General features: G+C 49.1%; 2 protein-coding genes across 4 annotated transcripts in view; one reads left to right on the top strand and one right to left on the bottom strand.

Annotated features, from left to right (window-relative positions):
• Window positions 1–12262, bottom strand: part of SSUH2 (ssu-2 homolog) — a 109622-nt gene that overhangs the window by 7802 nt on the left and 89558 nt on the right. Inside the window, exon 15 of one of the 2 annotated variants that reach the window (XR_012499862.1) lies at window positions 9341–9445. The gene's annotated coding sequence lies outside the window, so the exon portion shown is untranslated. Of the gene's footprint in view, window positions 1–9340; window positions 9446–11384; window positions 11564–12262 lie in introns of those variants that run through there. The other variant, XR_012499861.1, reaches the window with a different exon arrangement.
• Window positions 1–12262, top strand: part of LMCD1 (LIM and cysteine rich domains 1) — a 55651-nt gene that overhangs the window by 17764 nt on the left and 25625 nt on the right. For both annotated transcript variants that reach the window (XM_010952972.3, XM_045515274.2), the window contains one exon: window positions 11307–11395. In XM_010952972.3, the coding sequence (XP_010951274.1) occupies window positions 11307–11395 (89 nt within the window). The remainder of the gene's footprint in view (window positions 1–11306; window positions 11396–12262) is intronic.

Raw genomic sequence — 12262 nt, 5'->3', positions numbered from 1 at the left:
AAAAAAGATTATGTTGGAGCCTCTGAAAACACTTTAGTTTGGCAAGAAATGCCAGGTCAGCTCCTGCCCTGGGGGGGATCCCTTTCACTGTTGATGATGAAAAACTGCCCACACTCTGGGAACCTGAGTGTCTCAAAAGGTCCCTAAAAAGTCTGCAGGTGAAGGGGAGGCAGGAGAACCCCTCCTTTCCCTTTTCTAATTAAGCCGCCAGCTAGCCTCTCAGATAATAGGCTGGCTTTTCTAGAAAAGGGAATGGTTTTGCCCCCTCGGCTGGTTTGATCTGTCTGCGCTGGTGCAATGCACGATTCACTATTCCCGGGCTGTGTCTGCAGCTAGTTCCCAGGGAGCTGGTGTCAAAGGGAAATAAGAGTTCAGTCCTAAAAATCCTATCACTTCAGCCCAGCAGGATCCCTTCTCCATAAGATGGGTGGACCTGCTTTGGATACAACCACATGTAAACCTCAGTATGAGAGAGAAGCTGGCAGCCCAAGAGGCCACTTCGCTTCCTGCCTGGGTCACTGTCATTTTCGCCCTGTGGATGGAATGTTAAACAAAGGAGTCAGGGCAGGGCCTGACAACTTCCCCAATTTTCTGTGGCCATCACACAAATCCAGTCCCCCAGCCATCAATCGCCCCGTTTAGGACTGGGAGCGTTTTGCCTTGTCTGTACTCCTCTTCTTTAAAGTGACCCCAGCCCCATCACCTGGGCAAAGCAAAAGAGAGATTCTGCGGATATTTTGAGGCTGCCCCCTCGCAAGGGCTCTAGCAGTGCCAACCAGAAGCGGAGCCCAGCCTGTTACAAACTATGTGAATTAGTTCATGGAATTGGTATAGCTCTTCTGTCCCAATGTCCCTCATGTCAGGCCTTTCCAGGAGTTGCAAACCCTTGAGAAATGTACTGGTTTGCATCTGGTCGCCTCTTGGCCTATTTTTTGATGAAAGTGAGGAAGGAGGGAAGGGGGCAGGGCACAACCACTGAAGGGATGACAGCAGTTGAGGACAGGACACACTGGTTAGAAGCAAGATGGCGGAAGGCTGGACTTCCAGTAGACCTTGAGCCTCGTGGCACGCCCACAGGCGCCACGACAGTTCCTAGGCTGACCATTAAAGTCCAGAAGTGGGTGGGGCCCAATTCCTGGGAATCCCCGCCCCTTCCCCAAGGTATTTGGAATATTCCTCCTACTAGTTAGCATATGAAATTACTGAGCCCATGAAAACTAGCAACCCTGCACCTCGTGGTCGCTCTCTCTCTTGCCTTCTGAGCTGTCCCCGCACTCTGTCTATGGAGTGTGTATCTCTCTAAATAAACTTGCTTTGGCTTTATGATGCCTCGTTCTTGCATTCTTTCCCGTGCAAGACAAGAACCTGTTCTCTGGCAAAAAAAAAAAAAAAAAAAACGTGCTAAAAACACCAAAGAGTGAAATTATCAAAAAGGCAGACAGAAAGAAGGAAAAGAAAAAAGGGGTAGATAATCCCCTATCGTGGCTCACTGAGCACTCGATTTTCGCTCCATTCTGCCAAGTGATGACGTGGTACGATGCAGACATTACTAACAGACTCAGCCGACCAGGCCAGATACCAGAGGCAACTCTGAGGGCAATAATTCGTTTTTAATCACGGGGAAATTTCCAAGATGGGGTCAGCTGTGGGGGTGGGATGTGGTTTTAGAACCAGCCAGTCTGGGTTCCTCCTTTTTTGGAAGCAGCCTCGAATCAGTGATGCTTGTCTGACAAGGGCAGAGGTGGGGCGGTGGGGGGGAGGTAAAAGCAGGGGCTTAAACAGAAAAGGCTTTCATTGTATATTTCCCTGTCCACATATGGATTTGCTTTGTGACTTGGTTTTCATAGCCAGATTAACCCTTTTTGTTCACACACGATGTGAACCTTGGGGGATCTCCAATAATTTCCTCCCTTAGAGGGGAAGACTGAACCAAACAAGTGGTTACAACTATAAAAATGTTCCGTGAAGAGTTATACACGGTGGTTAGGAATTTACTGGGGGAGTGGAGAAGGATCTAATCTAGGAAAATCAAGGACCTCCCTAAGGAAGGAAGGGGAGGAACTGGATGGTGGTTTCCAGGACTTCCCTGGGGCATGTTCCTCAAGGAACTTGAACAGATGATTAGGACCCGCTCCAGGGACAGCTGGTGTGGGAGACACAGGAGCAACGGGCCCTTCCACCCCATGCAGGGTGTGGGGACCAGCACACGTCCTGCTAACCTTTCACGTGCTCTAGAACATCTGTGAATTCAATGCTCCTTCCTGGCTGCCCTGATTTTGACTTAATTTTATCTGTTACACATGATGTGCTGAGAGAAAGAGAACAGTAAAGAAGAATATGGTATATGTTGCCCCAAACCCAAATTCTCCTAGAGCTGAACCAGGCCAAACTAATTTGATGGACAAAAACAAACCCAAACTAAAACTCAGCACTATTTCTTAGAGAGCGTGAAAAGTACTCTTATTGGGTGTTTGTTAAAAACTTCCTATGGGACATCAGACACTCCTAATAGCATGAGCTGAATCCATCAGACCATCCCCCAACCACAGCTAGTCCACGGGATAAATTTAAGCACACACACAGTGGGGTGGGCAATAGCTCACTGGTAGAGCACATGCTTAGCATGCATGAGGTCCTGGGTTCAATCCCCAGTATCTGCATTAAAAAAATTTTAAGTGTAAACACACACAAACCATGTCATAGGAAAAATTACAGCATCTATACCCAAAAATACTAGCGACATGGGCACTTCTGTAACCAGCTTGTCACCCACCAAACGCTTTCCTATCCTGTTGCTTTAAATAGGATTGGTCTTTAAAAACAGAAGAGAAAAAGGAAAAGTTTTATGTCCATAGACTTCTCAGCACTAGATCAGTGGGGCTGATCTCAATTTGTTTAGTCTGTGCACTTGTCTCCTCATGACACAATTTAGGAAAAGAGGGTCTAAACTGAAGAGATTGCTTCACATCCCTGCTGGTCCAGACAGAGGGAGAGAAATCCCCAAGAAACAAACGTAGGGGAGAGTCAGTAGGTTTGGACACACACATGCACAAACACAGGCATCCATAGCCCCCGAGGACCGTTTCTGCTCCGAGATGACCTCTAATATAGACGAGGACTTGGCTCCTGCCTGTGTGACCGGCTGTGGTTTTAGGACTCCCTTTATCCAACGTGCCCAACTTACATGTCATCCTAGAGAGTGTAGGTCGGATGGTGTAGAGGTGGAAATTTGGAAAAGGAGAAAGACTGCCAGCATTCAGTTCTGTGCTCTCTGGCCTGTGGCTACCATGTTCTAAAGCCACTCATCTTACTGCAGATGGGATAAAAGATAGAACCCTCCAGGGCCTGGGCCACAGGTATCACTCCTTCCTCTCCTACTTGGGGAAACAAGGTTCTCTTGGCCAAGACTGGAAGCCATAGCCAAGTTGAGTTCCTCTATCTGGCCTGACCCCTCAGTCCTCGCTTCGGCTCTGGAGTTGGGGGTGGCAGGAGGACCACCCTGCTGATCTCAAGCCTGGCAGAGGGTCTCAAGATCCATGAGAGCCCCGAGGGGAGGCAGCCAGTGAAATTTAAAGGAAGAGGAAGGGTGTGGTTTCCCTTCGGTCTGGCTGTTAAGAAAGTTACTGCGTTTGGCACGGAAGCCTATGAGGCTGGCCTGAGCCAGGGTAGATGGAAACAGAATGAAAAGTCAATAACAAAATCAGGCGGGTGGTAGAAGCTTACCTTATAGGGGACAGTGGCAAAGTTGGAGTAGGGGAGGGGCAGGTGTTAAGCCAATGAGCTGAAGCCTGCAAGTCCAAGTTGGAACAGCTGAGGGCCCGGACAGCCCTGTTGCTCTCAAACTTGTCTGCACATTAGAATCCCCTGGAGGACTTCCAGAATGACTGCAGCCTGTGGCCCTTCCCCAGAGACTGTGGCTAAATTGGTCTGGGGTTCAGCCTAGGCTTTGGAAGTGTGAAAAGATCCCCAGGTGCTTCTAATGTGCAGACAGGTTTGGGGACCACTGATGTAGCTCCTGGCTTCTCAAAGTGTGGTCCCCGGACCAGCAGCATTGGTTTCCCGAGGAGGTTGGTAGAACTAGGGAGTATCAGGCTCACTCAGACTTGCTAGACTAGAATGTGCATGTTAGCTAGAGTCCTGGGTGATCTTTATGCTAATCAGAGTGTCTGGCTCATCTGAGAAGCGCTGTCTACACACACACACACACACACACACACACACACACACACACACACACACACACACACACACACGCACACGGCCAAATCCTCCTCCTCAAGTGCAAGTTAGTGTTCCACTCCTCCTTCCCGGCACTGATTGCATTTGTAATTCTCTGTTTATGTGAGCAATTACAGAAATCAGTGGAAAGGCCCCAAAATATCTAGAGAAGCCTTCCTGACACTGCCTGCAGTGTGTTGATTAAACTAAAATATAAATCTGGGGTTCAGAGAGACCTGGGTTCAAATCCAAGCTCTGGCACTTTAATCCAACCTCTTTGAATCCCTTTTAATTAGGGAGATCAACTCATCCTGGTTTGCCTGGAGCTTTCCTGGTTTTAGGCCTAAAAGTGTCCCATTCAGGCCCTGAGTCATTCTCAGGCAAACCAAGGCAGTCAGTTACCCTTCCGTTAACTCTCGTGCAACCTGGAGTTACCAGCAAAGGTCAGTGGTTCTTAGGCGTCACCTGGAGGCCTTGAACAGGGATGGCTGGACCCTATGCACACTGCCTGATTTCAGAGGTCCGGGGTGAGGACTGAAGATGTGCCATGCCAACAAGTTCCCAGGTGCTGCTTGGGGATCACAACTCGAGGACCATCTCAAGATACCGACCTCCCAGAGATGTGCTAAGATTTGCATGAGCTCAGGCTTAGTGCAGTGATTAGAAAACCACAAAACCTAATACTTGTTACAGCTGCTGTTAATGCTTTTCATATGGAAAAGATGGCCTTAAGCTGGCCTCTAAAGAGAGGGTAGGACTGAAGCTCTCTGAGGTTTAGGTGCACGTGAGCACAAGCCCTGAGTGTATATTAAGGAGAATGGCAAGAGGCCCAGGGGACTGGAAAGAGAGTCTGGGTAGAAACAGTAGATGATGTGGAAAAAGAAATAGATAAACTGGGGCAGGGGAGGTGGGCCACATCGTGGGAGCCCTGAGACATCTAACACTCAAGAACATTTCTCCCTCTAAAAGTGGTTCCGCATAACTTCGAAATGAGAGGGGTGCTAACATCCTTAAGACAGACAAACTTTTAAGAGTTGGGAATAAACCCAGAAACGACTTGCTTCTTGGTTATTATGGATTTTGTTCTTATTTTTGTTAAGTGACAACAGTTTCTAGGAAACAGTCTTCAACACGTTGGCCCCCGTGCCACTGTCGGTCCAACCATCTCCACAACTTGAGTGGGAGCGTGAGCCCCAGCCTAGTCCTGGCCTAGAACTAAGCATTCGTGACCCGTAGTCATTCCAGGCGTCCGGGCAGGGCAGATAAACTAGGTGAAGCCAGCGCCTGGTGCTCTTCTCCCACAGGCAGTGCTGTGGTTCTGACTCACTTTCTCCTCTGGCCCCTCCTCCAGCTGAAGCCTGTCCGTTGCCTGGAACATCTACAGTTTATTTAGCAGACAGGGTTGGCTGGTAGAAATCCTGGGACCAAAGTGACCATGACCTTGTCCTACTGCCCCCTCCCCTAGCCCTTCCAGGACCTCCCACCCCTACAGAAACGCTGTCCACCCCTTTGGACCCAACTGGCCCGAGACCTTGGGTCAAGGCTAGACTCGTGGGAGGCTGTCTGGGGTCTGGAGACGCCCAGTGGGGTTGGAAGTCATCGGGTCTGGATTCCCAAGACATGAGTGTGAATGGTGTCCCAAGCAGCATATCCTGTCAGTCCTGTGAGCATGTTTTTCTCATGAGCCAAATGCAAAACATCTACATCCTAGCATTGTGGTGAAGACCCAGTGAGATAAGGGATGGAAACACACTTTGTAAACTGTAAAGGGCTGTACCCTCTGTGGAAAGTGCCATAGAAAATGAGATGAGAGCAGAGCAAAGAAGTCAGACCTGCCTGGTTTTACCTCCCGGCTCCACCACTTATTGGCTGTTGGATCTTCAAGAAGAGGCTTAACCTCTCTGGGCCTGTTTCCTCATCAGAAAACGGAGCTACTTAAAAGTACCTCTCTCGTGGGTTCATCCCGAAGCTTAAATTAAATATTATGAAAATGCTTGGCATGAGCCCAGCACATAAGGTGTACTCAGTACACGTCACCTACGATCATAATCATTAGGAAAAAGAAAACATGTCTGCTTAAAGTTACAGTGCAGCTAAGGGTAGACTCAGGAGTCACCCCCCCCCCGCCCCCCACACCAACCAGGGGAGCTCCAGTTGAGACTATTCTGAATGACCAGGTTGTTTCTCCTGTCTCAGACTCCCAGTCGTATATCACCTATTGACTGGGAATAATGACTGTACCTCACAGGGCTGTCATATGTGCAGGAAGAGAATCCTTTTGTAAGTGAAATCACTTTGAAGGCTGTCGAGCTGGTTTTATTTTGTGGGTGGGTGATGGTAATAGCGTAGTTTCGGGATCCTTTTCTGTACAAGGTCTGAGCTCTCTTCTGGACCTTCTCATAATGCCCCCACCCCATCTCCATCCTCACTGCACTCTCTCTCCTGGGACCCCTGGGGAGGGGATTGTTTGTAAGTAACAGAGCATGCTGACCAGTCATCTTTTATAAACAACACACGTATGCCTGTCGAGCTTAGCTAGAAAAGACAAGGCAGGATAGTTGGCTTGGAATCGAATTTAGTGTCATTTCCAAACACCCCAGCTCAGAAAGCAAACCCATAGATGGTCAGGAGGGCACAGGATGGTGTTAAATTATAGTTTTCAAACAAGGGAAAATCATGACGCTTGTGCCACTATAAAATGAAACTTAGCAAAGGGTTTTGTCAAGTCATTATGTAATGAAGGAACCCATAAGATATTTAGACCAGTTTATAAAGTAGTCAAGGAGCTAGGTGTTTATAGGCAGTTTGATGTTAGGACAAGACTGATAGGTTAGGTATATAACTAGTAAATGTCCTATAGGACAAGAAACTATAACCTCTGGGGTTATCTTTTTCAAAAGGACAAAAATTATTTGTATTTGTATCTCTACTAGACAAAAACCTACAAGTTAACAAGTAACTTCACTGAGTCAGATGAGAACAAAGTAAGTGTCTGTACATAATCCTTGCAGGGATGGGGGTCGGGGGGGTGTCACATTGCCACCACATGACATGGAAGGATGTGCTGCCCGCACTTCTGCCTTACATCCAGGTTCGGGATTTTTTTTAACAATGGTAAATACTTATTACATTGTACAAACAACCTTTTAATCTTACATGATGCTTACAACAGCCCTCTTGGGGCAAAAGGGGCAGGGAAACCCCATTTTCAGGGGAGGAAACTGAGTTACCCAAGGAGAGGGAAGCTGAACACCCGCCCTCCTCACTTCCTCTTCCTCTCCACCCCACGTTACCCTGGGGGCATTTTTCTCCTGTAAGACCTCCCTGGGGGTTCACCTGAAGATAAATGCTCCAGGGAGGGAGGAGACCCCACTGCCCCCTTCCCCTTCCAGCCCAGGGGGCTCCTGGTCTCCTCTAAGTCCTTTTAAGTCCGCGACACGCTTCAGTTCCTCAACATCAGATGAACCACATCCTCCTATCCTGAGCCAAAGCAAAGTGTCCACACATTTTATCCTCTCCTCAGGAAAAAGGACAGAATAGATGTTGCATTCCAAGAACCCATTTTTTTTTTTCAAGTGGTGGCTCCTTTTAAACTGTTCTATCCTCAGCTACTGTGCACCATCCTTCATCCGAGACAGAGTCCACATCAGAGAAACCTACTGTTTATAAACCAGAACATCTCATTTGAAACTCCCATTCTGGTTGAAGCTTTCCCCTCTGCAATAAACAGGCTCATCACATTCTGTGTCGGGGAGAGTGGGGTCTGTCTGGCTCCTGGATGAACAGCAGGCTGTGGACAAATGGCTATTTATTGTGTTAAACAGTCCGCCAGGAAACTGGCGGCGAGTGTGGCCTGACGGCCCAAATCTGTTTCTTCCTTGCAAGGCCATTTCTTTTTCTCCCCCACGGACTTATGTTGCCATGGAAACTGTCCCACGAGCAGGATGGAGACTAAGGCCAACCCTGCTTCCTGTACTTAGTCAGAGAGGCCACAATTATAATCATAAGACAAAGTAGGGAGTAAGAAAGTGGATGGGGTATGCATCAGAAAAATAGTTCCTCTGAAGTTCCCTAGAAGTCTGAAGCTGGGGGGAAAAAATTGAGAACATCTGATTCAGAGTGTGTTTACACAGGGTATACTGACAACAGCAAACGCTCAGTGCATAATAAATGCATGCTAAGCCCTTTCTATGTGGCTGCCCATTTAACCCTCACGGTGACACCACAGGCAGGGGGGCTTTATTGTCCCCACGACCCAGGTGAAGAAACAAACTCTGCAAGTCCAGTCACTTGCCCAAGTCCAGGGGCAGAAAGGGACCACAGTGGGACTCAGACCCAGACCCTCTGACCCCAGAGCTTGGACCTCTTGACTTGCAACAGCTGCCTGCTCTCCACCTCTCTTCTCGCCTCCCTGGTAGGCGAGCACTTCGAATGGGCTGACCACCCAGCATCCACTGTCCACCATTCCACTTGATCATGTCATCCTTCCTGCCTCCAGCATGAACCACTCTGTTGGCTTTTTTGGGGGGAGCAGGGTGGGGAAGCGAACTAGATTTATTTGTTCATTTATTGTTCGTTTGTTTTTTTTAATGGCAGTACTGGGGATTGAACCCAGGACCTCGTGCATGCTAAGCACGCACTCTACCACTGAGCTATACCCACCCTTTAGCCATGAGCCACTCTGTAACATCCCACAGAATGAGGATTCCATGGAGCAGGATTTGGGCCACCCCGATCCGAGCTGGGCAAGGCACTGAGTCGCCATTAGCTGCGCAGCTAACAAATGTCCGAGGTGGCACCGCAGGACCAGCCCCCTGCCCCAGAGGCTGGAGCTCGGCTGTGCTGGACTGCCTTCCAACACTGTTTCTAAATCAAACCCTGAGCCAGCACCCAACTCTCCCAGCCAAGCACCAGGGCTAATCCCCTTATAGGATGGCTGTTAAATCAACCACTCGTTAGAACAACAACCACGCTCGGGCAGGCAGCGTGATCGGCCCTTAGGAAATGCTCCCGCGTAGCTCTTGGGTCTCAGGCTTTGCCGACCCTGGGTCTGCCTAAAACAACCCAACGATGAAGCCTGCTTCATAAACTGTATCCTCCCCCAAAACTTTACATCACTTACATATTAAGTACGAAAGGATCACTGTCTTTCAACTAGTAGAATCCAAGGTGTCCGGACAAGAGGTGAGGTCTTCTACGCCAACAGCCTGAGGGAGTGCAGTTCCGCCTGTGAAGGAAGGTTCCCAGCTCAGACAAGGAGATCATTGTGAGCATCGTGTTGTTTTTCAATTTGAACATGAATCTAACACCGAACAGGCACCAATATGAACGTGATTCCCTCCAAATACGTGCACCATGGCTCTTAGTCCCAAAGCTGGGGAGATAATACACATCATACAGACAGAACAGCGCAGGGTGGGAGGACGTGGTGTCAACAACGGTCACCAAGCGGGAGGTATGGAGCTGGGTACTATCGCAGGATGACTGGGGGTGCAGAATTATTGCTACTGTGACGAGTAACTCTTTCTTTCCATGTCCTTCTTTGGATTTTAACACTAGCAATGAGGACAGCCTCACCACTTCTTTCCCCACTAAAAAACAGAGCCCCAAAGGGTGTGCTCAGATGGTGACACCCTACCCACCCAGCCCTTCTGTACTTTCTGCCCCTGCACACACTCCTCCTGCTGCTAGCACTCTGCTTCTCCTTTTCTGCCGGCTCGCCCTGAGCAGCCCCAATCCCAAGTCACCTCCTCTGAGAAGCCTCCCCAGACTTCCCATCTGGGTTGATTAACACCTTTAGCTCTGTGCTCCCAAAGTCCGGGTGCAAAATAATAGCGGCTACCATTTTTAGCGCCTAACGTGGTTGGGCACGTGATGTACATTTGTACCATTTGTACCAAATGTACCCATTTGACAGGTAAGGACACTGAGGCTCAGTTTGTCCAAGGCCAGGTGGCTGCTAAGTCATGAAGCTGGGTTTGGAATCCAGGTCTCCCTGGCTCCAAAGTCCACGTATTTCTACTGCACAGTGGGCAGCTGATCTTTCCTCAAACTTAACCCCTCCCAGAGAGGAGATAAGTGTGTGTTTCTCCATCTCTCACTAGACTGTGCATTCCTCTAGGACACCAGAGTCTTACTATGGATCCTGCACCTGGCACACAGCAGGTGCTAAATTAATGGTTAAATGAAACAACAGTTTGTTGAATGAGAAGCCTATCCCTTTACCTTACTCACTGATGGAGCTTTGCTTCTGATCAAATCATAGCACATGGTGTACCAGTCCCAGGTTATCCCCTCACCCGTAGTGGAGAGTCAGGGAAATTTCTCAGCTCACATCCATATAATAACCCACTGCTTCTCCCATTCTCATGTCGTATGACTCTCCTGGTAATTTTGTTGAAGTGCAGATTCTGATTCAGGAGGGCTGAGACCCTCACAGGTGGGGCCCGAGGGTTTGTGTTTCCAACACACTTCTGGCAATACTGCTGGTGTGAAGACCCCATTCGAGAGCCATTTGGGTTGAAACACATCATCCAGCAGCAGCCAACGCACTTTGGGTTCCTCTGGCCAGTAACAAATAATAAAACCTATCTCGTGCGTTGTCCTCCTTCCAAAGGACAACCAGACTTCAGATGTTCCTGATCGTCCATGTTTTAGCAAAATATTTAAGTTATGCTTTGAGCTCTCAGCATTTGGCAGCAGGAACATTTGTTGGTGCCTGTAGCTTTGGTTCAATCAGACCCTATCAATAAATCACAAATAAATGCGGGAGAGGCAACCCGCACTGGAAGATTCCATTCCGGTGACAAGTGAATCAGGGGAGTGGGCGAGGGTAGGGGAAGGAGCAATGAGGCCCCTTTGCATTTTCACTGGGAAGGGCCCCACCCTTCCCCCCTTGCCTACCCCATGACCACTTTCCCGGCTGGTCTCCTCTGTTCCTCGTAAACAGTAAAGCGATGGCTTATTCATCCTGAGCCCTTTGAACCCCACACAATCGCTTTGCTGGCATGCCAAGTCTTGAGAGGTCAAGCATCCCCGGTCCAAGACGCTTGGAAGAAAAACACCCTCTTTTCTGTCTCCTTTTCCAGATGTCCCTGGGCCAGCAGCAGTCAGCAAGAGGTGTGCCTTGTCTGCGATGCAAGGGGACATGTTCGGGCTTCGAGCCACATTCGTGGAGGTAACGGAGTTTGTCAGGAGAGGCTCTGCCTGCCTTCATTTCTTGGCTGTCCTTTCTGGGAACCCTGGTTGTTCTCTCTGGGACTGCTTAGGATGCATGCGTTGTCAGTGGACTGGCTCTGGAGTGAATGCACTCTTGCTTGGCTTAATTCAGAAATGACAGAGAAGCCTGTGGGGAGCCACGACAAAAGAGTTAGTGCTTTATGAGCCACTTCCAGGTGGAGGCTGCCAGGCTCAGCCCAGCAAGGGGGCTCTGGGAAGGGGCGGGCCGTTGCTACCTGGTACCTGGTCCACTCTGGGTAGACCTGCCTGTCCTGGGCTTGATCTCGTCCTACTGTGCCCTCACCCCACCAGGGTTCTGATCTAAGAGTGCCTCGGGGACAGAAATAAAATTCACTGTGCCCACAGTACTGAAAATCCAGGACCTGGTAGTCACATCCACGTGGGAGGACTGTAAGATCCTGGATTTGCAGAGCTTTTTTTTTCTTTTTCCCTTGAGGACTATGGAAACAAGAGGTAGGGCTGCCACACTGCACCACCCCGGGCACCATTCACATCAGCATCTTGCGGATGGCACCACCTGGAGGTGTGCAGGGCACAGCCTGTGTGACGTCCCTCCAGCCCTGGGAGAGAGAGGCTCTGTATGGCACTAGAGCTAGAAAGGAGCTTCTGTCTCCACTGCCACAGCATTGCCTTGGGCGCTCAGCATGGGGACAAAACTGGGGCGATATTTATCTCAGAGAAGTTGCCTTCCACGATGAAACGGCAATTACAAAACTATTTTTTGAGCTGAGCTAAAGCATTTAAAAAAAAAAAAAGCTTTCATATTTAAATACTGAAATAACCCTAGGTAGGAGGTATGAGTATC

The sequence above is a fragment of the Camelus bactrianus genome, chromosome 17 (assembly GCF_048773025.1).
Source record: "Camelus bactrianus isolate YW-2024 breed Bactrian camel chromosome 17, ASM4877302v1, whole genome shotgun sequence".
Taxonomy (NCBI): domain Eukaryota; kingdom Metazoa; phylum Chordata; class Mammalia; order Artiodactyla; family Camelidae; genus Camelus; species Camelus bactrianus.
The sequence above is the reverse complement of the archived record's forward strand: the minus strand, read 5'-3'. Positions and strand labels throughout refer to the sequence as shown.